Source organism: Callospermophilus lateralis, chromosome 8 (genome assembly GCF_048772815.1).
Source record: "Callospermophilus lateralis isolate mCalLat2 chromosome 8, mCalLat2.hap1, whole genome shotgun sequence".
Lineage (NCBI taxonomy): Eukaryota > Metazoa > Chordata > Mammalia > Rodentia > Sciuridae > Callospermophilus > Callospermophilus lateralis.
In genome coordinates, this window is record NC_135312.1 from 37,128,939 (window position 1) to 37,155,163 (window position 26,225).

Sequence of the window (26,225 nt, forward strand, 5' to 3'; positions counted from 1 at the left end):
GCAAGAGTAACTCAAGAAGCTTTCAAGGATAAATGGTTTGGGGCAGGTTTGAGGGAATGCAGTACAGAGGTTTCCTGTCCCCTCAATGTTCACAGCAAATGTGCCACATTTTCCAAGGCAAGAGAGGTAATCAAGGGAGTGTCTTTGTAAAATTAGCCCAGGCAGGCTGAAGACTTCATGTCTTATTAAGAGTAATTATTCAAATTGAATTTAATGATTCAACTAAAAAGTGGTATGCATGCAAATAGATTAGCAAGAGGGACTGAGGTGAAATGCCAAAACAGCTCCAGGATGATTTTTTAATTTAAAGACTCAAGGGTTCTACAGATATTATTTTTATAAGGATCATGACATGGGTCAGATTGAAAACACTGGGGACAAAGTACAACAGTTTTCTGAGAAAGACACAACACTGTGAAGTTGGTATCACCTTGAAGAGGAGTATAGGGTAGAAAGAGGAGGAGAGCGAGGGATTGTGGGGCTGATTTCTAGTAACCCTTTTTTGATTGGTGAAGACATTATGGACTCAACATCTGTGTGTCCCCCAAAGCACATGTGTTGAAATCTTAATTCCTAATATGATGGCATTAGAAGGTGGGTCAGAGCCTCCATGAACAGAAGAAGTATCCCTATGAAAGGGACCCCAGAGTCTCTTGTTTTCTTTCTCCAACATGCGGACATGGTGAGAGGTTGCTCATCTGCAACCCAGAAGAGGGGCCTCACTAGAATCTGACCTCATCTCAGACTTCAGCCTCCAGGACTGTGAGATATAAATGTTTGTTGCCTATAGACTATGGACATTTGTTGTATCAATCCAAGCTAAGAAAGGGGGTAACATGTAAGTATTTCATTTTCAGATTTTAAAAAACCACATGTTCCTTGTAATAATGAAAACATTCAAAATGCATTAAAAAAAAAAAAAGTCAATCATCACCTCCCCCGCTCTCCTTCTTCTTCACCAATCCTCAAAGCCAATAGGCAGTTTGGGTCTTTGCATGCCCTTCTCATGCGTGCGCACGCGTGCGCACACACACACACACACACACACACACAAACACTCAGACAATTACAGACTTTAAGATCTGGGAGTTATTTTCACCAAAGTAGGACCACACTGTTCCTATAATTCAGCCTGCCTTTATTGTCTCCTTGTTTATCACTACCATCTCACAAGTCAGAAGCTGTAGCCCTCATTACTTTTTTCTTTAATATACCTATAATTTGACAAAAATAAGACCATTCACACAGAATTCTGATGCAGCTTCTCTTTTTCCTTCTTGAACACGTCTTTTCCTCCTCAGCTGCCTCATCAAGGTTTAAATGTTTAATCAGTGTATTCATTTACATGATTAATAGAACATATCACATGGATTTTTTTTCTCTCTTTTGATAACATGGAGAATGCATCACTTTTGATTTGGGATAAGATGTAGCTTTTAAGTGTTTCAGAGCCAAGGGAGATAAAAGGATTAAGTAATGATAATATATTATACCAGAGATGTTTATTGAGTGTGGTAAGGTTGATTGGATCTTGTGTTTTATCCTTTCATGAAGCATTCTTTACAGATTGCTAAGCAAGTTAAACTCTCAAGATACCTATCAACCCCAGAATCTGTGATTTATGGTATCCATAAACTTTTGCATTGGAAGCATTAGACTCACTCACGAGCCTGATTTGAAGTAGCCACTAGAGGGCAATCACATCACAAATGCCTGAATGTTTAAAGATCACAGGACTGTTTACAATGCACGTTAAAAGAAGTGCCTAGTACAGTGACCTGAACATAGTTCACGTTTGATAAATATCTATTGAAAGATAAATAAATCTGATGGAGTCTTGGTGGAGTCCTAATTATATTTCACCTTGCAAATTTTTTAAACAAGATTTGTTAAATTTAACATAATGATGAAATTGTTAACTATCCAGTTAAATTCTTGTCATGATTCTGAAGTTGCTGGAAATCATGTATTAAATGATGATCTTCTATGTAAAAATATGCCACTTTATAACAACCAGATGCATACATAATATTAAAGATTCATTTTTGCCTCAAACTCTAAACCTCTCTTTATGATTGTTATTTCTAGTGATCTGGTGAGTTATTATAAGGTGAGCATCCTTATAACAATCACCTAGATCAAGAAATCAAAATTTGACAGATACCCAGAAACACCTTCCACATACTCCATCTTATCTCAACCTCCTTTCTCTTCAAGGTAGCTAATGAGTTTCCCGGTATTAACCTCCTTGTTCTTCTTTACAGTATTATTACATAAGTGTGCACCACCCCCAGGCACTATAGTTTAGTCTTGCCTAATTTTATTAACTTGTCTTATCTTTTAAGTGTCTTAAAATTTTTCAAAATCTCTTTGATTTTCTTTATAATTTCACAACTTAAATATGCAGGGATTTGACCTATGGAGAGAGTACCGGAGTTTGGATTTGTTTGAGCTCATGTTCCTGATAAGGTTAAACATGTTCCCATCTCTTGATTTCCTGAACACTGGCAGAGAAATCCAGAGGATTCACCAGGCTTCATTCCTTTGGCAAGACTATATTTGGCTGTGATGTTCTTTCTGGGCAAGACACATCATACCTGATTTTCCTCTCTTTGTGATGTGAGCAGCCACAGATGCTCCACACCTTGACCCATTAACTCACAATGTTGCCAAATGATAGTACTCTAATTCAGTTATTTATTTTTCACTTATGAGTTGGGAATGCTTTTATAAAGAGGTTATTCTTCCTGTCTACTCTTTGCTCCCAAGGACTGAGTTCTAAGCCATTATGGAGTTGGGCTTCTTTGCTACACCCCTGAGCTATTTGTTCCATCTAAATGGAGTTTAAAAAGAGGGCAGGGAATTATAGGTTGGTAGGAAGTTACTCAAAGCAAAACTGTTCAATTCTTCCTCTGCCTCCACATTAAATAAGAGCCTCACAACTTGAAGGGAAAATAATGCACAAGTGAATACATGGAAGTAAAGATGGATAAAGTAGGTGGACACATATCTTTTTTTTTTTTAAGTGTGGTGCTGAGGATCGAACCCAGGGCCTCGTGTGTGCTAGGCAAGCACCCTACCTCTGAGGAAGAGCATGAGAAGAAGATTATCACTTAATGGGGAAGAGAGTGGGAGGGAAAAGAGGAATTGCAAGGAAGATGGAAGGAGACCCTCATCGTTATACAGAATACATGTATGATTAAGTGAGGAAAAAGAAAAAAAAAAGAAGTGTGTCACATTAGATTGGGTGGAGAGAAGTGATGGGAGGGGAGGGGAGGGGGGATAGGAAGGGCAGCAGAATAAAATAGACATTTTTGTTGCTGAATGTATATACGTGACTTCATGACCAATGTGATTCTGCAACCTGTACACTCAGAAAAATGAGAAATTATACCCCATCTGATTCAAATGTATGATATGTCAACATCATTTTACTGTCATGTGTAACTAATCAAAACAAATTTTTTAAAAAAAGATGGATAAAGCCTCATAGGTAACTTGAGAGGATGCCTGGGGGCACAACAGCCATACCTGACTTCACAGGGCCAAGGTGAACAAGGCACAAAGAAGGGGAGAGACATGCCCAGGAGTTGGTCTTCTTACCAGGTTTCCGCACCTGCCTGGGTTACACGCTACAAGGGGGAAGTGATGGAGTAAGGAGAAACAGCAGTCTGCTCCTACCCACTAAGGCAAGGGCAGGTTTGCATTTTGCCTCCTAGCAAGGCACAAAGATGGTAATGATGCTGGGCTGTGACTGAATGAGATAACACAGGCTGCTAAAAAATGTTCTTTAAGAGGAATAGGATCCAGGCCGGGGTTGTGGCTTAGTGGTAGAGTGCTTGCCTCGTACTGTGTTCAATTCTTAACACCACACGAAAATGAGTGAATAAAAGCATTGTGTCCATCTACAACAACAATGAAAAAAGTATGATACTTCAAGCCTATTAGTACATTGTCTCATTGGAGATGAGATTTTCAGGTTTGATTCTGTTTTTAAATGTAGGTGCTTTGGGGAATGTAAGGAAAGCCATGGATGTTCTGTATTGAAAAACACACGTAGAAATATGAAAACATTTAAATGCTCGATTTCAGAGAAGTCACATACTCCTACAAGCCTACTCACAAATAGGTCTCTAAAATAGTCATTTTAGCCTTCTTTTGTACTGAAGTCACCTGGGCAATTAAGAAATACTGATTACTGGGTCCCAGCCAGAAGATCTCCAAGGGCCACTAGAAAGTTTTATAATATTTTATGGGATGGCAAGAACCAATTGAAGGATTTTCTGAGAGGAAAGTACCTATGTCCATCTTTACATAGAACCAAGCACATATATCTTGTAGTAGTCAGCTTTTCATTGCTGTGACAAATACCTGAGAAAAACAACTTAGAGGAAGAAACATCTATTTGGGCTCATGGTTTCAGATGTCTCAGTCCCTGGTTCAACAGCTCTAAGGCAAAAACATCATGGCGAAAGAGTATGTTGGAGGAGAACTGCTCAACTAATGGCTGCCAAGAAGCAAAGAGAGTAGAAGGGGCCAGGCACAAGATACAGTCCCCAGTGACCTGCTTCCTTCAACTAGGTCCCACATCCTACAGTTCCCAATAATACCTTCAAATTATTAATCCACTAATGGGGTCAGATCCTTCATGATCCAATCCCTTCCCTAAAGCCCACCTCTGAACATTGCTGCAGGGGCATCAAGCTTTCAACACAGGATTCTTTGGGGAGTCTTCATATCCAAATGGTAATATGTCATATCCAAACCACAATATATCCCATCCTGAGGCTCTTTAAAAGATAAGAAATAATATCTTGCTTCTCAATTAGAAATACTGTTTTTAATAGGAAAGGGATTGAAAGACCAAGGGGACTAGCCCAGTGCTTGGCACTCAAAGTGGGCATGTTTGAATGTTTGCTAAATTTATATGCAGAACACAGGACAAGAGTATATATGGTGAGTGAGGAAGTTGGTGAGGCAGCGAGGGCTAGGGAAACAGTGTACTTGAAGAACATGGAGAGAAAAACACTGTAGTGTGGGTGGGAAGACAAAAATTCATCCTTCACATTGCAAGCCAGTGCCCATGGGAGTCCTGAAACATGATATATACATCATAAATAGTGTTCAAATGCATGAGCCAGAGATATCTAGTTGCCCTTCCTACAACTTCTTTTTCTGACAGGTGACAATGTTTTTAAATTTTAGATTTTGAAGTATTTCAAACATAGAGAAATGAAGTAACACATCCATTTACACCCTGACCAAATTTGACCACGCTAAATGTTCTTTTCTACTCTTTTGAGTCTAATAGTAAGTGCCATTTCATGTCAAACAACCCCCAAAACTTGAACAATGAAACATGTCTTTGAGATGACTGTCACTCCTCAAAATTATTGGTCCCAAATTGAAGGTGAAGTAAAGAAATAATTCTGAAAAAGTTCCACAGCAGATTAGGAGATGAGCAAAATGAAACAATGAGATATGTATATGTATATATGACTAAAACAGCAGTGTGAGTATGTCTTCTTAAAGACTAGATTGATATCTACTATTCTATCATAGTGTGCTGTGGTTTATCCCTCTGAAACTCATGTTGGAGCTTGATCTCCAGATAGTAGAAACTTAACAATGACATATAAAAAGTAAGGCCCACTGGGAGGTGATTAAGAGTAGATAAGATCATCAGAGTTGAGCCCTATGATCAGGTACAAGTAGCTTTATAAAAGAATAAAGAATGTTCTGTCTCTCTCCATCTGAGCCCTAGGCCACTCTAGTTCTCTGTGCAAGAAAATCATTAGGTCATTAGTTGTGGCCCCCTAGCCTTAGACAAAAATTTGAGCCAAAATAACTTACTTACTTAGTTTATGGAATAGCATTATTAACAACAGAAAACTGGCTTAACACATAGGAAACCATACCCACATGTGAGAAGTCAGGAGGTCTGGAACTGTGCTTTCAGTAGGTCAGTAAGTGCTCATGAAAACAAAAATCTTGTCAGTCTGAGTTTTTAATTGGCTGCCTCCTCAAGCCCCTTACCAGTCTACTTGTTTCACCTTGAGACTCCCTGACAGCTATGGGGCCATGTGAAAATTTTAGCAGATCCAAGACCCTGAGCTCATCAGCCTGTAGACTTCCTCAACTGAGAGGATGTGTGTTAACAGGAAATTCTGTCTTTCCAAAGGAAGGCTGACTGAACTGCTTCTAAACTTCTTGCCCAAGCTGAAGATGAGGCAAACATTTAATTATCAAAAGTGAAGGAAATGAGTGTAATAAGAAAACAGGGCCCAGAAGTAAGAAATCAATTCTAAAAATCAATCGTTGGAGATTTTGATTCATTTAAATTTCCGGTGAGAATCCATTCAGTCTTTTCTTCTGCCCATTCTGTGTTCCCCCAAATAATTCCTCCTCCTAGAAACCAATTTAGAGAGCACCACCTGCTTACGCCATTTGGAACTATTACACTGTCACTGAAACAAATTAACATAATGGTTCCAAAACCATTAGAGGTCACCAAAGTTTGTGGAAAGGTGAGAATAAATTTATAAAAAGGATGGACTGCCAAAGTTTATGTGGCTGTTTTGAAGGACTTCCCATTTGCTTCTTGGCTGAAGTTTCCATTTTGAAGCTGTGCTTTAAAAAGGAAGAAAGATAACATCTGCCTGCCGACGGAGCCAAGGAAATAATATATGGGAGTTGATGTCAAGTTGAAAAGTGACGGTAATGATATTAGGCAATGTGGATTTATAGTCCGTTCACAATGACACATTTGTTTCTGATTTAAGTTAATTAAGACCATTTTGTTTCTTTCTGCTACCACATACAACCTTTATAAGAAGAAAAAGCAAATAAATATACTTTCTTGGAGAGATTCCAGATTTCAGTAGTTTCCTGTCAATGCAGAAGAAAAAGGCTGGGTGCAGCCCTGTGCCCGGGATTGCATCTGTCAGCTGTTGTACTTACTGCAGTTACTTAGACTGTTGTCTGGGTCACACAGAGAGCTTCCACCACATGAGTCAAGGCAGGAACTGTAGAGGCATCTTTGGTCTCCTTCTTGACATGGAGTCTGACCTGTGAAGGAAAGAAAGACACAGTGGCTTTCACTGACTCTGCATTCCTCACCCTAGGATCTGAAGGGTCAAGAATGCCTGGTGGAGCCGAGGAATGACACAGCTTTAATTTCCTTCCAATTTCTCCCTAAAAATATCGAACACATGTGAAACAGGTACTATCTGAACTAATTTTCCTGGCAACTAAGTATAATAATCTATTCCAAGAAGATTCTGCAGGAATGAAGAAATAAGAAAAAAACACAACAGGTGGTTGTTACTTTTAATGGAAAAAAAAATAGAGTTTTATTTTTACATGGGTGTCTATACTTTAAAATAAAATTCAAGTGATTTGAGGGACAGAAAGCAATATGAAGATCTTGAAATTCTGAATATCCAGTGGCATTACTTGTAAAGCTCATTTACTCCCAATTCTGGTCTCCCCTCTAAGGAAAATTCCCTAGCATTAGTTGAGAACCCACACCTGTACAATGAGAGTGCTCTATCATAGTAAGTCTCTTGCAGCTGTTATCCACATCATCACTTTGGCCTTGAAGAGCACCCTCAGCCTAGTGAGATGACTTAGGTTTCTTGTTTCCAAATGAATGACAGCAGTAATGTCAGCCTTTGCCCTAATGGCTTTTCCTTAAGGTATGTAGAAAGGAAACTGTTCTTCCCGTTGATTTCCTGGTCATTTGTAGATTAAGTGGGTAAGGTAATAAATTACTGCCCTTTCACTTTCCATCTCTCCCTCATTATTATGGTCAATTACTTTTAGAAATGTCATTTGGAATCTGGAAAACACTGCAAGGCACTTTTCAGCATTAATAATGTTAAGTATCTATAATCTTATCTATAATTCTAAGACAATGTTTATTATACTGGAATGCTTTTCCTTGCCAGGCTCACTACTATGCAATGTTATATATTACTGCCATACAGAAAAGAGATGTCACGGTTTATTTTTTTAGAGCTAGCAGGTTAAGTTTTTTTTCCCCTCAAGGCAAGCCTAAACAATTTCCATACACTTAAGCTCCTATTTTGGGACATTGCACATTCATTATTCCAGCAAATATTAAATGCTTACTCTGCGACAAGTGTATATGACAAACTAGGTGCTGTATGTTGAAAGGTGAAGGAGCATGACAGCCTCTGTGGAGTAGTGCCCACTCTAATAGGGATGCTGTCACAACCCAAGCTTCACGATGGCTGTATGACCATTGCTTTACCAAAGATCTATATAAAGGGCAGCAGAAGCAGACAAGGGCACTAGGAGAAGCTTCCCAAAGGAGTTTACTAGGTAGACGGGGCTACGCTGTGATGAGAGGGAAAGAGGGTTTTCCAAGCAGAAAAGCTACACATGTGCAGGATGAAGTCACTGGATCTTCAACCACTATGGAGAATGAGGAAGAGTAGACAGGCAGGCAGAGCCAGAGCCTGGAGGGTTTTAAGGCCTAACTCTTCAACAGGACCTTGTGAGTAGTGGGCGCTGTTTGCCCCCCACCCAACCCCACCATCTAGCAGAACAATTCTACAATCCATGATGACAGCTCTTATGCAGTCCAGGGCCCCCCTCCATCCTCAGCTCTCTGATCAGTCGCCTTCTCCCTGTACCCTACACATGCCTCGCTCCTTCCCACCTCAGGACTCTTAGCCACCTGGTGCTGTGTGCCTGAAATGCTTTTCCAGTCCCTCTTCTCTTGGTCGATACCCCATGTTCTTCAGATCTGAGCTCCAGGATCTCGTCCTTGGGATGCTTTGGCTGAGGGCCCCTGCCAGGACATGCACACCACATTTTCCAGTGTAGGCCACGTCAAACCTCGCATTTAGACACTGACTTATATAACTATTTGTAGCATCTGTATGTCTCCCAGGAGTCTGTAATCTCCATCAGCAGTTTTGTTTGCCACTGAATTCCCAGTAGATGCCCCCATATTGGCACCATGATAGCACATTTTTTTTTAAGTTGAATTCATTATAGTAAACGATATAAATGTACTAAAATGTGACTTTTTCTATACATTTTATGATGTGATTTTCTGACATTTCACACATGTAAGGAAATAATCTGCAAATCCTGCCTTTTTCATAGTGAAGCATCCAAAATTATTTTGGATCATTTAGAATCACATACAAATTATTTAATTATATGTAAAGAACAATTTGATCCAAAGGTAAGATCTTGGTTGATATGCACACAATAACTCATGCCTAGTAAAGGATGTCTGTTTGAATTTTAAAACTGATAAAACAAAGTTCTCTTTATATATCATTCTCAAGTAATAAATATGTGTTATCAAAGCTCACCTTTTAGCCCTTGGAAGCTCCCTCACTAAAGCTATTCTAATAACCAATATTCTTTATGATGAAACTAGCTCATCTGTATATCTACAGTGTGCAGTCTCATTTGCTGATTATGAATATGCAAAGCCCAATAAATGCTGTAACCACACAATAAGGACCAACGCTTACTCCATTCTCACTAAACATCAACCCTACAAAGTAGTTATCACTATTTGGAGTATGGAAACACAGAAATTGAGACACAGAAGGATGAAGTAACTAGCCCAAAGACCACTGGATAGTAAGTGGTAGAGCCAGGGCTTGAAGCCAGGGCTGCAGCAACCACATTCCTAACACCTAGGCTATTCCTGTATCCTATAAGCCAATGTGGTGATGGGTAAGCTTTGGGATATTCCTAAGAGCTTCATCCTGGGAGGCTTGCATATGCAAGAACTTAAAACAACCAGTGTGGAATTTTCTTTTCTGACAGAAATGTTCACATTTAAAAACCAACTTATTTGATGTACTCTTTCTTTTCAAATTTCACACATGGATATCGCACTCCTTTTAAAGGGTATTTGAGTTTATTGCTTGTTAATGTGAGACATTAGACTACCTCTCCTTAACGTGGTTATTTTAGGAAGCTATTCCATTTAATTTCAGGATCCAATTTTTTTTTTCTAATTGGAATCTAATCTCGTTTAATTGGATGCTTTACACTAAACCTTCTTCTTTATCATGGCTCTCCCTATGAACAGCTAGGGACGGGGTGAAACAACAGCTGACCATGTTGTTTCACCCCGTGCCTTCCCCCTGAGAAATGACTTTCAGCCTCTGTAGCTCTAACACTATGTTTACCACACAGAAAGGTTTCCTGACTGCCCAGGGCAATGGGGACCACTGAGGCAATATGAAAGATTTATGTGGAAATCCTTCTTAAGCACCAAGTTAACTTTCAGATATTTTACTCCCTTCCCAAGGAAAAGTCCACCAATGAAGAAATGTCCCAGGGGTCTGGGACACACTCACTGTCACCACAGTTCTCCTCATCACTCCCATCCTTGCAGTCCTCGTCTCCATCGCACTGGAAAGAGCTGGGGATACACTGTCCATTCCTGCACTCCACCAGGCCCTGGCTGTGACAGGCTAGGAAAGACCAGAACAGCACTCACCTTATTCATTCATTCTTCAATCTGCAGATCACATACATGATTCCTACCTATCAGGCATCACCAAGAAACGAAGTATTCTAAGTACAGAAATGGATCAATCAACGGCTTATTAAATGCCAAGCTTTAATTTTTTTTTTTTTTTTAGAATGCACAGTTTTCTTTCTAGAATTTTGCCTTCTTCTCTAAAGAGCGCTTGCTAAAAATTTACTTTTTCTTGGGAAGTGTGGGGTTGTTTTCAGTAATGGTAGTGGTGATACTACCAATAATAAGAGATATGTGAAGGAACTCTCAATATAGTTTATTTCCACACTTGTGGATGACATCTGATATTTGAAGGGAAGATCCAGTAGCCATTAGCTTTGTGATTCCTGTAGTTTTTCTAATGTCGATGCCTACCATCTATTAGGGCAACAGAAACCCATGAACCTTGGGTTGTGTCCTTGCTGTCCCCAGATCATCTGCATACAGCCCACTCTGCTCCACTGGTTCACTGAGGAGGGGGCTCAGTTGACACTTCACTTCGAATTCAACTCAGGGCAGGGAAAAGCTGCACAACTTTGTTCATGAAACATTTTACAAAATATTCTTATGCCCAAATTAAAACTGTTATTCAAATTTATGTTTTTGCCTCAAGTTATAAGCCAGTTAAATATTGAATTTCATATATGGCATCCCTATATTCCTTATTCACAGATTCAACCAACCACCAATTAAAAACACTCAGGGAGAACAGTTGTCCTGTACCAAACATGTAGAGACTTTTTTTCTTGTACTTATTCCTTAAACAAAATCTATATAGTATAACAATTATTTGCATAGCATTTACATTATATTGGATATTATAAGTAATCTAGTGATTATTCAAAGTATATAAGTGGATACACATAGGTTGCATGCAAATGTTGAAGCATTTATATAAGGGGCTTAAACATCCACAAATTTTGGCACCCATCCAGGGTCCTAGAGTCAATGCCCCACAGATATCAAGGGGCAACTGTATATCAACTCTTTCTACTTTTATTAGAAAGCAAAAGGTGAAAAAAAATCTTAAAACTAGTTAGAATATGCATGAATTACATTACACTGACTCAGGTCAACTGTGCTCTCTTTAACATACAATTGCTATAATTCAATCATTTTTATTTTTGCCTGCTAGGGATAGTATATTTTCTGGGAGGTGGGAAAAACTTGTTGTTCCTGGGTTAGTAGTGTAAGAGCTACCTGAAATTTTCATTCACCCAGAAACACAATAGGCTGTAAAATGATCATTACAGTCACGTAATTTCTATGTCTATATAAACATTACAGACTCTCTTCTTTCTAGCAGTTCTTCCTGTGTTCTCCCATAAATGGCCACAAAAACATGTTTGGAGGCTTCTATGGGGAAGTTTCATATAAACAGTGAAACTGTTTATATGTTGTTTGCAGAAACAAGAACCACTGGTCTCTGGGAAGAGCATTACCTTTGGCAAGGTCACAAATACATACAGAAGACCAGAGCAATGAGAAAGAAAACAGACGCCTGCTTGGCAGATCAGTCACATTAAGTTTGGGAGAGAGGTGTGAAGTCACATACTATAATGCTATTGCCATCACACTCCTTGATTGCTACCTCTATAGGTAAGAAACAAAGAATAAGAATATTTCCCCTGGAATGGTGTATAGAGAGTGAACCTTGAGTATAGTCCTCAATCTTGAAAACCCACTGAACAAGAAAGAAGTGGAAAATAAGCAAAATGAGAATCCTCAGAGTTACTCACAGCAATTGACCTCGTCGGATTTGTCCACACAGTCATGGTCACCATCACACACCCACTCAGCCACAATGCAGCGCCCATCCCCACAGCGATGCTCCTTTGCAGGATTGCAATCTGGAGGAAAGGAAGACAGAGAGAAATAGCATGAAAAACGTTTAGAATTGTGTGGCTCACAGTTCCAATGTAAGAGAATCTATTCCCACTGCCCCCAATACCTCAGAAATATTTCTAGGATGAGCCTGACACAATTAAAATAGTACCTCCCACCATGAGCCCTACTGCACACATCACCGTGGGGGAGATGTGCCTACTACTCAGATGAATTACTACTCTGCCCCCACTTTGCCAGGGCCCTGAGTCTGTTCTTATTGTTGTCCTCTTTTGTTTTCTTTCCTTATGGACAATTTGTGAATTTTATACTGACTCAAATAAACCACACTCTGATTTGTACTCCATGATGCAGAGAGCTGACTGGATGTATCTGTGACTGTCTCTCTTGTCTCTAAGAATTGTAACTTACCTCACTGGCAAATTGGTAAGGCAAGTATCTCCTTACGTCATCCCTCCTGATGCTCAGTTTAGGTTTCCTATATGGACTATCTTAATATACAACTCATGTTTGAAAGAACTTCTGAGTAAGCAATGCAAAATGTTATTGTTTTCATGATTCTTTTCAACTTGGATTTAAACTATGTCCCAATCTACACATTCCTGGGGCATAGGGGGAGATCACTAAGTGATGTTTCCTCTCTCGAAGGGCAGATTCATGGGCTGCCTTGCAATGTGATGTGTATGACCTAAATATAAGTTAAAAGATGTGTGTGGATTCCCGAATAGCAGATTCAGTATGGGAAGGTAGCCTGTGAGTCTCCATGAATAGAGCCACTGTCATAGACTCCTGACATTGGAGTATTTTGGAGCAGTGAAGGAAAGTACGTAGAAGACATAGTGCAGAGAAAAAAAGAAACATACAAAAGGTGAAATTCTTGGTTAGGAACCAGAAAAGCCATCCAAGTCCAGTCCACAAGAGACAGGGAGCCAGGGCAGAGACCAATCTGAGGGAAGGTCATAATTACAGCCATTAGATGAAAACAACTGCCAGCTTCAGGGCACACACTTCATGATCTCCTATCTCCAGAAGCCTTATGATGAGTTTTCTTTTTACACACTAACTACTCTGGCCCTCTCCACTAACCTATCCAGCCACCAAACTACATGAACTGCCTCACTCCCACATTTTTCCATTTTTTTCATTGGAAAAAAGAGGGATTGGACTAGATGATCTCTAAGGCTCCTCGAAACTGTAGATTCTATGATGTGTATAATGCAATTCTAAGTAATAAGAATGCATTCAATCTCACCCTTTGTCTAACTCTAGTCAGACCCAGGAAACAATCCATATCTATCTAGTCACTCGTGGGATTATTTGTACACATACATATATTTTGATTTGTGTGTGTGATGCCAGAAACCGAACCCAGGACCTCGTGCATGCTAGGCAAGTGCTCACCCACTGAGCTACATGCACAGTCCAGTTTTTCCATATCTTATTAAATACAGTGAGGCGGGTAGTCAGACGATGTTCCCAGAAACTACCAACATTCCTAACATGGAGTCATTTCTGACACCTATCACTCCAAGATATTCCTCTGCTTATACTCCTGGTCCCTTTCCAATATTTCTTTCAACATTCTCTAACACTGAACATTGGCTCACATCATTTTCTCATTGTCCATTCTCACCTCAAGTTGCCCTTTAGTTCAAAGTTCTTATTTTAGTCAACCAATAAAGTGGTACCTAAAAATTCTAAAGTACAAAGCTGAAAAGGTAAATAAGCAAGAGTAATTTTGCTGGTTTAAATTTATGAGATGGCATTTAGAATTGAACATGGCTTTTTAAAGGATAGGTTCTTTAAAAAATAAGAATATCGGCATTTGTGGTTGAAACAAATGTGTCATCCTAACCCTAGGAGTGGCCTCTACCCAAGGAGTAGAGCTTGGGAATCAAATACAGGAGGCATCTTTGGTCACATCCAATAATTTGCAATCTGTCTATAAAGTTTTGCTCAAGAGCTCAGGATCCAAACATAAGACACTGGCTCTAATCAGAGGAAAAATAGAACACAGAGGAAAACACATTAGCATTTTAACAACTTTTACCCATCTTTCCACCCCATTCATTAACATTTCCTTAGCATGATTATTTATATAAAAAGTATTACATTTATACACATGATTTATTGAACAAAACTCTTCCTTCTAGGAATTACAAGAAACCAAACATTTTATAATTTAACTTGCTAATCATATTAACAAAGAGTGAGCTACAGGTTCTTGGTTACAAACATCTGTGATTCGCAATTAAAACCTTTAAGGGAAACAATGCTACTTACCACAGTTTTGCTCATCGCTCAGATCCCCACAGTCATCATATCCATCACACACGAGGCTATAATTAAGGCATTTGCCTGTGTGACAGCGAAACAAATCCTCACTGCAGTCTGCAAATAAGAGAAACTACCAATGTGTTACCGGGAATGTGCAGATGTTATAATAGAACTTTATTTAACAAAAGTCCTTCATGGTAGGAGAACAATGATGACAACCTGGTCCACACCTATTGCTTTACAGGTAAGGAAATTATGGCACAGAGAGACCCAATGACTTGCTCAAGATTACTGAACAAGAGACTGTAGAACCAGGACTAAAGACCTTTGGGGTCTTGAGCCAAGTACTTCTATCACCTTCTGAAGATGACTTCCATATTATGTTATTCCTTTAAAGAAGATGAGAAAGATCATTCTCATTTCACCTTGGTTCCTAGTGAAATTCATGTTAATTCTCATGCAGAATAAAGGATTTTAATAGGGGCAGGGGTGAGTAGTGCTTTCCTAAAAGTGTTTCATTTACAGTAAAAGTCTAGGTCAGTCAATGGTAAGCGTAAACATAATAGAAAAAATAAGCCACTAGATTACAGAGTTGTTACTTCTTTTGCATAAACATTACTATTTAAGTTATCTGAATGTTGCATAACATCTGATCCTCAAATAAATAAGTACTGTCCTAAATAAGCAAGATGAGAATAAGTGATGTGTAATATTAAGAAGTTTGTAGTTTAATATTGAAACAAGTACCTACAGGGAAATAGTTTCTCAATTTTAATACAAGATAAGGTCATCTATTGGATAGATCTGAACTCCTAACCTGGTTCTAACATCTGTTAGTTGTGGGACTTTTAGTGTGTTAGTTTGAAGTTGGGAAAATTTCAGCCACTTTACAGGTTTGGGAGAACATTTTAGTAAAATAATATATGTAAGGTGCCAAGACAATTCAATGGGAAAAGAATGTTCTTTTTAATATATTATACTAGGACAATTAGAAACCAAATGGGCAAACATATAAACAAAAGCACTGACCTTCACCTCAAACCATACACTAAAACTAACTCAAAACTCAAAACAGATCATAGGCTTAAAAGTAAGAGTGAAAATCATGAAGCTTCTGGAATAAAACAGGGGAATTTTTTTTTAACTTTGGATTAGGCAAAAATTTTTAGATATGACACCAAAAGCACAGCAATTTTAAAAAAATACCATTAAGAAAATGAGAAAACAAACCACATACTAGAAAAACACCCACAAATCACATGTGATAAAGAACTTATATACAGATAGAATAGTAACATCCACTAAAAAGACAAAAAGCAACCCATTACAAGTGGGCAAAAGACTAGAAAAGAAAGACTTTGTGAAATATATACAAATGGAAAAATTTTCTCCACATTATTAGTCATTAAAGAAAGGTAAACTTAAACCACAATAAGATACCACTACACATTCTCTCACACGGCTCCAGTCAAAAAGGTAGATAATACCAAGACACTGGCAAGGATTCTGAGAAACTGAAACTCTCATGCTTTGCTAGTGGGAGAAAAAATAATAATAATACCACTTCAGAAAAACAGTGTGACAGCTTACCACACATCTAATTCATGAATTCTACCCTTAGGAGTCTATCCAGGAGAAATTAAAACATATCCACACAAAGACGTGTATATGAGTGTTTATAGCAACATTATTCAAAATAGCCCCCAAATGGAAAAAAAAAATCCAAATGCTCACAAACAGATGAATGGACCATAAATATAATATGCTCATACAATGGAATCTATCCAGACATCAAAAGAATCAAACCACTGTTCCATGTGACAGTTATTAATGAAACTCAAAATGTTTAAGTGAAAGAAACCAGACTACATGTTATATGATCCACTTATGAAATTTCAGAAAAAAACGAATTTACGGAGACAGAATTTAAAGCAGTGGTTCCCAGTGTCTGGAGGGAGAATGACTGCAGATGTGTGGGAGGGAAGTTTAGAGGGAAAGGGGAAAGTTCTAGGGCTCGATTGTGGTGATGGCTGCACAACTCTTATCAATTTACTAAAAGTCAATAGGTGAAATTTATGGTATATAAATTATACCTCAAAAAACTTGTAAAATGTTCTACATTAATATGGGCAAAGAAGCCCACATTTGTTACTAACTAGGTTTCTTTTTTCCCCTGAGGAATTCAAAATGATTTTATTTCTTTAAGATTTTATTGGTAAATTATAATTATATGGAATAGTGGGCTTCATTGTCACAGACACATAACATAATTTGGTCAATGTCATTTAAATATATTCTCTTTTCCCTTATTTAAAATAAGTGCATAGGTTGTATACAGCTGGAGAAGAATTAGGGAAGATGGGCAGAATTTCAGTGGTGGGACAGGAATGAGAATTTTTTCATGTGTCAAGTACAGGGAACAGCAAAAATAAATGAAAAAAATATGAGAATGGGAGCTATATTTGAAGATCACTCTACTCCACTGTTCAGTCTATTGAATTCCCGCTGCTGTTTGTCCTACTGTATCTCATACAACTGGTGGTAGGCACCTCTTTACTATAAACATCCCAACTGGATGACAACTTATTTTCAAAAGGCTTTGGCTCCCATCATTTAGCTTCCAAGTTCTAGCATTCTGTAGCACCACGGGTGACTACAGTTTACAACAACCTATTATATATTTTATGAAGTAGTAGAAGAGAGGAGTGTGAAGGCTCTAAGAACAAAGAAATGATGATAAGATGAAAATGATAATTCCTTGATTTGATATATTGGATGCATGTATTTACTGAATTATCACATTGCACCCCATAAATATGTTATTAAGTCAGAGGCAGGGAAGCCTTTGACATTGATCAATTAAACTATTAACTACATCAAAATGTTACATTTATATATGCATGAATCATAAATATCTATTTCAGAAAAAAGCATTCTGAAAAGAACAATTCAAAAAAAAATTTAGAATCACATCATTTTAGAAAGGAATGAGTTTTAGAGATCATCCGTGCAGCATCTTCAGTGAGATAAGTGTATGTACACATACAAAAAAATGCACATATGTTCACAATTACACACATATAGAACTTTTATAAGTACTTTTTACTTCATTACTTCTCCCAGCCTGAGATTTTTCAAATTAAGAGCCATATTAAGATAAAATACAAGAACCAAGAGGTCCTAGCTATGGCCTTGACTGTACTAATTCCTCCCCTCAGCAGAGGGCGTGATCTTCCCACCCTCAACCCACTGCTGAATGAGATGCCTGACAGCTGAGTCCAGAAAGGTTAAGACATTGGTTTTCATCTTCACTGGGCAAATTTGAGGAATTTGTGAATCGAGATATACCCATTCCCATGCAAAGTTTTAAAAGGTCTTTTAGATTTTTTTGTTCTATTTTAATCTAAATTACTCTTGTTGGAAGTATTGAATCAATGTTAGTATTAATGATAACCAGAAAAATAAGGTATCCCAACTTGATTATAGGTGCAAAAATACATGCACCCTCCAGAGTTGTGAGGGGTGGAATGGCAGATTTAACCATATGAGTTAAATTTCTATTTAAGCAGTGCACCTCATGTATTTTGATGATAGGAATACTGGGGAATCAAATGCTCCTTTCAGAATCTGATTAACAAGAGAACACAACAAACATTTTCAAAGGTTTATATGTGCTCTTTGAGGTCCATTCTGCACCCCTGCTAATTCATTCTAACACACCTCGTTGGAGGTATGTTTAAAACTAGTGCTGTTTTTATTAAATTACTTTATAAATGGGGAGGAAACAGGCATTTTTTTTTAATCCTCATTATTCACACAGGTGCAAATTGAACTTTCCACTGTTATGACTTCCTTGGTGAGGAGCCATTTTCAGAAGTTAGACACAAAATTAGTTGGATTTGGAAAACAACTTGTTACTTCCCTAAGGTCTGTGTGATTAGTAAACATTCAAAACCTTCACCGGAGGCAATGCACAGCCAGAAATACACAGCAAATAACAAAGATCACAGTGCCTCCTTTTATTGGGATCAATGTTTATTTGAACTGAAAAGAGATGTTGTCAGCACAACTTGAGGCCAACAAATCAAAATTTTCAAAAGGTGCTTGCTGCGCCGAATTTCTTGCTCAATATGAGCATAATTTTCTGTGACCTAAGGTTTTTCTACATACAGCTCTTTTTTTGTTAAGGAGATCTTGATGCAAAACATTTCTTCTGAAGTTCTTGTGTGTTGATATTTATTTCAGTTTGGAAACTCATGTGAACTTTTGTCCCTCAAAATTATCATTAAAAACTAAGCAACAAGAAGGCTTTTAAACAAGTGCTTCATTGAATTGGCTCAGTCTCTGTAACTCCATAAACAAATATGTTGCCTCAACTCAAGAACTATGGAGGCTCAATTTCCACCCACAGAATGTTAAAAACAGATGGGACCAAAAAAAAAAAAAAAAAAAAAAAAAAAAAAAAACCATTTCATCCAACCCTGTCGCTATGAGGTGGCCAGAGAGGTCCAATGGTTTGCCTACGATTACCTAGCCCATTAACATCAGAGCTGTGAGAGAGTCTGGAAGAGAGATGTTCAACTGCATTTCTTGCTGATATTTGGGACTGGGTAAATTCGTCATTGGGTTAGGAATGGCTGCCCTGGACACTGTAGGATTTTTAGTAGCACTCTTGGCCTTTAGCCACTAAATACTAGTAATATCTTTCCTCATCCTTGTAGTTGTCAAAAATGTCTCCATCCATTGCAAAATGTTACCTAGAGGGTTGAGAACCACTGTTATGGAATGCACAGACATCACCTAAGGGCAAGGCCTGGCTTTCGTATCACCATTTCCATCAGCTGCTCTACAAAACCAGCTCCTGGTGATCTCCCCACCCCTTTTCTGCTCATAATACTTAGTGCTACTACATTTTTGTTTGCATCAATCTTGTTTGACTTTGTGTCATTGCTTGTATTATTGTTTTAAAATACCAGATTTAGTAGTTCCTATGTTTACATATTATTTTTCTGATTAGACTAAAATTCTCATGAAGAAACTGTATCTTAGTATGTTTAGTTATTGGGTTATCTAGAACATGCTTCCCACATAGTTGGAATTCAAGAATATTCAATAGTTAGATTGACTTGGTATAATCAGGTCACCACTACACAAAAGTGGATTTTGCAAACAGTAGAAGCTTCCTCTTTTATTTTAGAATGAGATCTTTTGGTTATTTTTATAGAAATCTTTTTAGCATTTATTTGCATCCCATTTAGTAAAAAGATCATAGTAGCTATATTCATTTTTGATGACCTGGAAATATCACTTGGAATATCAATTTTTATTTTGTGCTATTCAGTTGCCTCTTTTCTAAAATATCTTCATGTGGTGCTGCTTTTAAAATTGTTGTACATATTTTAGTGCTTATGACAAAGAACCTTTAACAACAGTTCCATGACTTCCAGTGCTCATCCTCTGCACCCTAGAAATGAGAGGTGCTGCGTGGAGGTGGCAGAGAGAATAAGATGACACTAGCACCAACAGTGATAATCACAACCATAAATCCTAATACTCTTTCAGAGTTACTGCATGTTATTGCTCTACATGCTTTATGTGCTCTGGATTATAATATCTTTAATGCTAGATAGTTTTGTCCCCACTTCATTGATGAAATTGAGGCACAAAGAGGTTGAGCATCTGGCCCCAAGATCTGTGATGCAGGAAATGGTAAAGATAAAAATGTAGGCAACCTGTCTCAAAAACTTAAAGTATTAGCCACCATACTGTAGCACACTCATTATAATTAGGTAACCACTGTCTTCAAAAATAAATCCACCAATTTTACCCAAAACTCAGAACAAATGATTTACAAAAGTATTCGATAGTGGTTTTATATGGTATAAGATATTTTGTAGCAGCTATATTTTCCCCTCTGGCAAACATTTTCTTTGAGGCTTTAAAAAATCTCTATACATTCATTTACTATCTGATCAAAGAATAAAAAGAATATATGGAATGTTAGCCACAAAAGATACTAGATATCTTCTAGACAAGTGGTTTCAAATCTGACTGTATATTAGAGTTACTTAGGCAGCTTTGAAAATGTACTGCTGCCTAGGTATAGCTCCAGACCAACTGAATGAGAATCCCTGGATGCAGAGCTTCCTGGAGATGCTAACTTGCAGTCAGCCTTCATGCTAGACAAGCCAGGGTTAGAGAAATAGCCTGCTTTAGGTTGCAGAACTTGAAATTTTTAGTTTTCTTAAGTTTCAAAAATCTTTCCCTTAAACCACTAAAGTTGTTCCAGGTGGTTGTAAATCTTTTCATTCAATAAATACTTAAGAAAACAACTACCATACAAGACAAAATTAGTTAAGGGGAAAAATCAGTAACATCACAGATACTTGAAGTGCTGTCACAATAGACAATTACTTCTTAAAGCATAATAGAGTATCCAGAACAGTTATGCATTTTCTTGTCATATGAATGATCAGAATATAATCATTAACCAAATCTAAACTTTAATGACAAGGAAAAGTCCATGGTAGCATAACTGAAAGAAAACAGCATTAGATATGGAAATGTTCAGACAGGGTTGAAGTCTATACTTCAAATCCTGCTAAGTTTATTCATCAACCTAAGCTTTGGCACTTCATTCATACAAGAAACAACAGATAATATCTCCAGTGCTGGTGATTAAATCAAATCACATGGGAAAATGCTTCTGGAAGTTGATTGGGTAATTCACAAATAAGTCCCTTCCCTTCCTTCCTTTGAATATGACTAAAAATAAATGAATAATTCCAACAAACTGTACAAGCTACCTAATTTGACCCATATTTCAGAAAAATAGACAAGTACTTATTAGAGACCATTTTTGCATCTAATCCATATATGCATGATCTCTTCTGGCAATCCTCTGCCGGTTTACCTGCCAGAACCTTACAAACTAGAATTTTCTTCTACTTCTCACTGGGCATACTCAGCAAAACTTCCTTCTCCCTCTTGACCATCTGTGGGGCTGTGTTCATGTTCCAATTTTTATGCAAGCCCTTATTCAAACACACACTACTCTTTCCCTTCAAGGTGGTGATGACAGAAGAATGGTACCTTCCATGAACATTCCACACTTTGAATGTCAAACTTGGGCACAGATGTGGTTTTATATGGTACAAGGTATGCAGATTTTGTAGCAGTTATATTTTCCCCTGTGGCAAACATTTTCTTTGAGGCCTTAAAAAATCTATATACATTCATTTACTAAGCACCTGCTCTATGTCGGGCACTGTTCTAAGATCTGATCATAGAATCAAAAGATTATGTGGAATGTTAGCCGCAAAAGACACCAGATATTTTCTAGTCCAGTAGTTTCAAGATCAGAGACAATTGCATGTGAAGCCTTCTATATCTGACCAAGGGTTTTTCTACCGAAATTTTCTGAAGGGATGTAGTTCCTCAATAAACCAAACCAGATGCTTTCTGAAGTATGTTCATAAGGAAAGTCCACACTTACTAGGACATTGCTAAATACCTTCCAGAATGGTAAAATCTTCCTGTCCTGTTGGTGGTTAGGATAAGTGACCCCTTCAAGTTCAATTTCAACAAGTACAGCAGAAAGCACTTATGTGCTCAAAATAACATGCTCAGAACCACGGAGAACAAAATGATGAAATAGCATTGGCCCACCCCAGGGAGTAGGGACACACATGGAATTTGAATAATGCTAAAACACAGGCCACCATGGATATAAACAAGTGATTCCACCATAGTTCACATAAATTAGATGTAATTCTAATTCCCTACTATGGTTGTTTTGGTGGAATATTTCCCACTATATTTCTAGAAATATTCCCCAATATAAAAATATATCCTATAAAATGTTTTTCCTATAAAATTATGTCATACTTTTTTTCTGAAGAGAGAATTCCACATTGTAAAACAACAAATGTCTTACTGAAAACATTTCCTGAAATATGTGTGGCATAACTGGTGTTCCATGGAATGCTAGGTACTATGTAAAATAAATGAATGCATAAATAAAGGTGAGAGTTCATATGAGGAAAAAAATTTGAGGATATACCAGGTTAAGCAAAATTAATGTCGTTGTGCAAGATTTCTTATAATGTTTAATAGACAAACAAGTATTTTAAACTCTCCAAGAAATAGCTCTGAGAGCTTTACCAAAACTTTTTTTTCCCTCAAGCATGTTTCAAGACTCAGGTTCTATGGAACCTAATTTTGGGAATCACTGAGTCGAAATGTTACTATAATACACTGCCTGTCCAGAATTCTGACAAAGAACCATCTTAACCCTTCTGATAGAAGAGTTGGTCACTCAGCAAACAGACTAGAGGAATCTCTCAATCAAGGTCAGCCAACTGGAGCTCTTATAAAGCCTTGGTGATTCTCATGGGAAGTAAAAATACTCTTCCCGTTCTAACTATGTCTGGTTATACACCCATTAAAAAGCAATCAGAACACAATTACACATGGGTCTGTTTTGAATACAGATCATGCAGTGTAATTCTTCAGGTTAGTTTCCCTTTTTCTGTCTGGTGCATAAGTACAAAATAACTTGAAATCTAAAGCTATATTGGACAAACCACTGTGATGTCAATTCATTCAAAACAACTAATCAAGTCAATTTAGTAAACTGAGAACGTTTAATGCCTTTGACTATATCCAATTTAGAAGAAGCATCTAAAAAAGATGCTTTGAATCGTGTTTGTTTTAGTTTACAGGAAAAAAAATCCTATAAAAATATTCTTTTAAAAAAATTTCATTGGTCATTATACTCATGAAAACTTAAAATCCAAAACAAAATTCCTTACTCAAACAAAATAAATGTAAAATCTTCTCCCAATTCTAGGAGACTTTATGCAAGAACTTTTCAGTCACTGATCTGTTCCAATGTAGTATCTAGCTATTGAGTTCTTCTCAATAAAACCATGCAAACACACTACTGTCACTCTGGGATAAGGTAAACATGTTAGCTCACTTCAGAAAGGCAAATCAAAACTGTCCATGAAACACTGAAAGGTCGGTAGTTGTCAGGATTTGACGATGGAATGGTTTGGGTTTCTAGGCTCCTGAATAGAATCCCTGTCCACCAGAACAGACCCAAACAGCAGACCACGTACTGCAATGTGCCTCGTCACTCCAGTCGTCACAGTCATTGTAGCCGTTACACTGCAGCTTCTGGGGAACACAGATCCCACTGGTGCACAGAAAGTTCTCACCTCCTCCGCAGAGCACTAAAAAGTGGGGAAGGGCAAAAAAAAAAGCAATGTCAGAATAGGGTCTGTTTTCCCCCATTTAAGACAGAGAAATAAATAATAGAAAACCTTCCCTTGCTGTTCAACAGATTTGTTTCCAAATTCCCTCGGTTTCATTGTCACCAAGTTCTCTTTGTTATTTTGAAACATTAATTGTGAAATTATCTAGAAATAATTCCAGGAGTGTTTGCTTGCACAGTGAGGAGTACATGTTCATTCATTGTATAGCTTATATGGGGAAAATACCCAAGGAGAATATTTTTCTTAATAATTGAAAATAATGTCAAAGTGAAGTATTACTAATTAAACAAACATAAAAAACCCTCTTTTTCTAAAATGCTATTTTATGCAGCAGAGACGATTAGAGTAAATATAAAGCCAGTCAACTGATGTTTGCTGGAACAAAGCATAGAGACCCTATGCCCTGCATTTGAAATATATTTCCCGACTTTACTAAAAATGCCAGCTAAAATGTCAGAGTCTGTTTTGGCATAAGGAATGGGAAATGACATTAGCTAATAATATTTTCATTCATTCCCTGCCCCAGTTGTACAGTTACATTTTGATGTGTTTTGCTTTTGGTATTATGGTGCTCTTTTATCTGCCCCCCCACCTCCAAATTCAACAAATATTCAATTGTTTAAATTATGATAGATAAAAGACTTAAGATGAAAAACTAGGAACACTTTTTAAGGAAAATGACTAATAAAAGGATATATCAGTTCAACAAAGTGGATGTTAAATTAATTTAAATATTTGTTAATGAGCCTGAAATGCATCTGACACTTGACTCAGCAATTTTATGTCTTGAACTTCATACAAAGGATATCATTTTTAATACATATGAATTTTATTTTTAAGGACATTCATACCATCATTGTTTATAATGTGGAAACTACAAAATAACAATTATGTCATAATAATTGGCACCTACATAATAGTAAGAAACTGGTTAAATAATTTGGCACCTACATAATACAAAATGTTATTACAGTCACTCAAAAAGTATATTTAAGAAAATACTCAATGTCCTGGGGAAAAATTTCAAGATACTTTAAGTGGAAAAACACCAATTGTTTTTTCCACTTAAATATAAATATAATATAATTTGTCATTAGAAGAAGTATATCAAAAACTACTGTAACTGTCCCTGGTAATAGAATTAAAGGCAATTTTTATTCACCATCGTTTACTCTGTACTTTACAAATGTTCTTATAATGATTGTTATTTTTTTAATCAAAAAAGCAAAACTTCTGACTTTTTTCATGAACTCCAGTTGCAGAAAAACAGTAGATAAAATGAACCTCGAACCCCCTTCCTCCTTTCACCAAAGCTAGTGTGTGTGATGTCAGCTGTGTGGTCCATCACCTGGTCACTGCCACCATTCCCTGAACTGGGTATTCCTTGATAAGATGCACCTTGTGGACTAAATACTGGGAACCAGGAAGTGTGGAGTATTTCACTCAGAATTAGAAAAACAGAAAAGTACCAACTGAAAACTTCAGGCGCTAAGGTCCATGTCTGTCAGGCTTCCCCCAGTGTTTCTGGAACTCATCAGAGTGGCTGGCACTCAAGAGTTTCTAAACTACTATTTGCAGGGAAAAGTCTCCTAAATCTCCAAGGAGCAATATACTACCACAAAGAAAAAAAATGAAATTAATAAATTATTTTTCAATGCTATCAAGGAAATCAGCATTTCAACTTGCTGAATGTTAAGTCCTAGTTGTTTTGGTAAATTTACAATAACTACAGCAAAAATTTGGGTTTTCATCATATCCCACGATTTCAGAAGCAATAAAAATTACATCTATGGATTTCAACTTTCAAAATATTCAACATGTTTGATGATGCATAACAGTGTTAAGACAATTCAAGACATGAATTATAGCATTCTGCTGTCACCACATCCTTCTGTTGCATGGGCAACAGAAGTAAGGCCACTCTGGGTGAACTGGGCTGGCAACGAAAAATCCACACAAACACGAAAATACCTTTTTCCTCAATTGTGGGGGTCAGGATGGCTCTGCGACCTCAAAGATCAGCTCCCACATAGGAAAGAGGGCAAGGGGAGCAAGAGAGGCAAGCAAGACAGAGAGCACACCTGAAACTCCCCTGTTTATTGGGGAAAAGCCATTCATAGAATATTCCATCCAAATAAGTCAAGGGGTTGGGTTTCAAAGGATGGAGTCTTGCTTGGAGATGTCTTCTGGTCAGCAGGTTGATTGACATCTTGGAATGCCACACCCATCTCAGGCGCTGTGTGGGATCACAGGCAGAGCCAGAGAAAAGGCAAATCCCAATCAGGCAGCAACCTCAGGCCAGT

The 26,225-nt window shown here is 37.6% G+C and overlaps 1 protein-coding gene across 1 annotated transcript in view; it reads right to left on the reverse strand.

Moving 5' to 3' along the window:
- Window positions 1–26,225, reverse strand: part of Corin (corin, serine peptidase) — a 127,792-nt gene that overhangs the window by 12,251 nt on the left and 89,316 nt on the right. Inside the window, 4 exon segments of the mRNA XM_076864658.2 lie at window positions 6,961–7,068; window positions 10,359–10,475; window positions 14,651–14,758; window positions 23,767–23,880. Coding sequence (XP_076720773.2) covers window positions 6,961–7,068; window positions 10,359–10,475; window positions 14,651–14,758; window positions 23,767–23,880 — 447 coding nt within the window.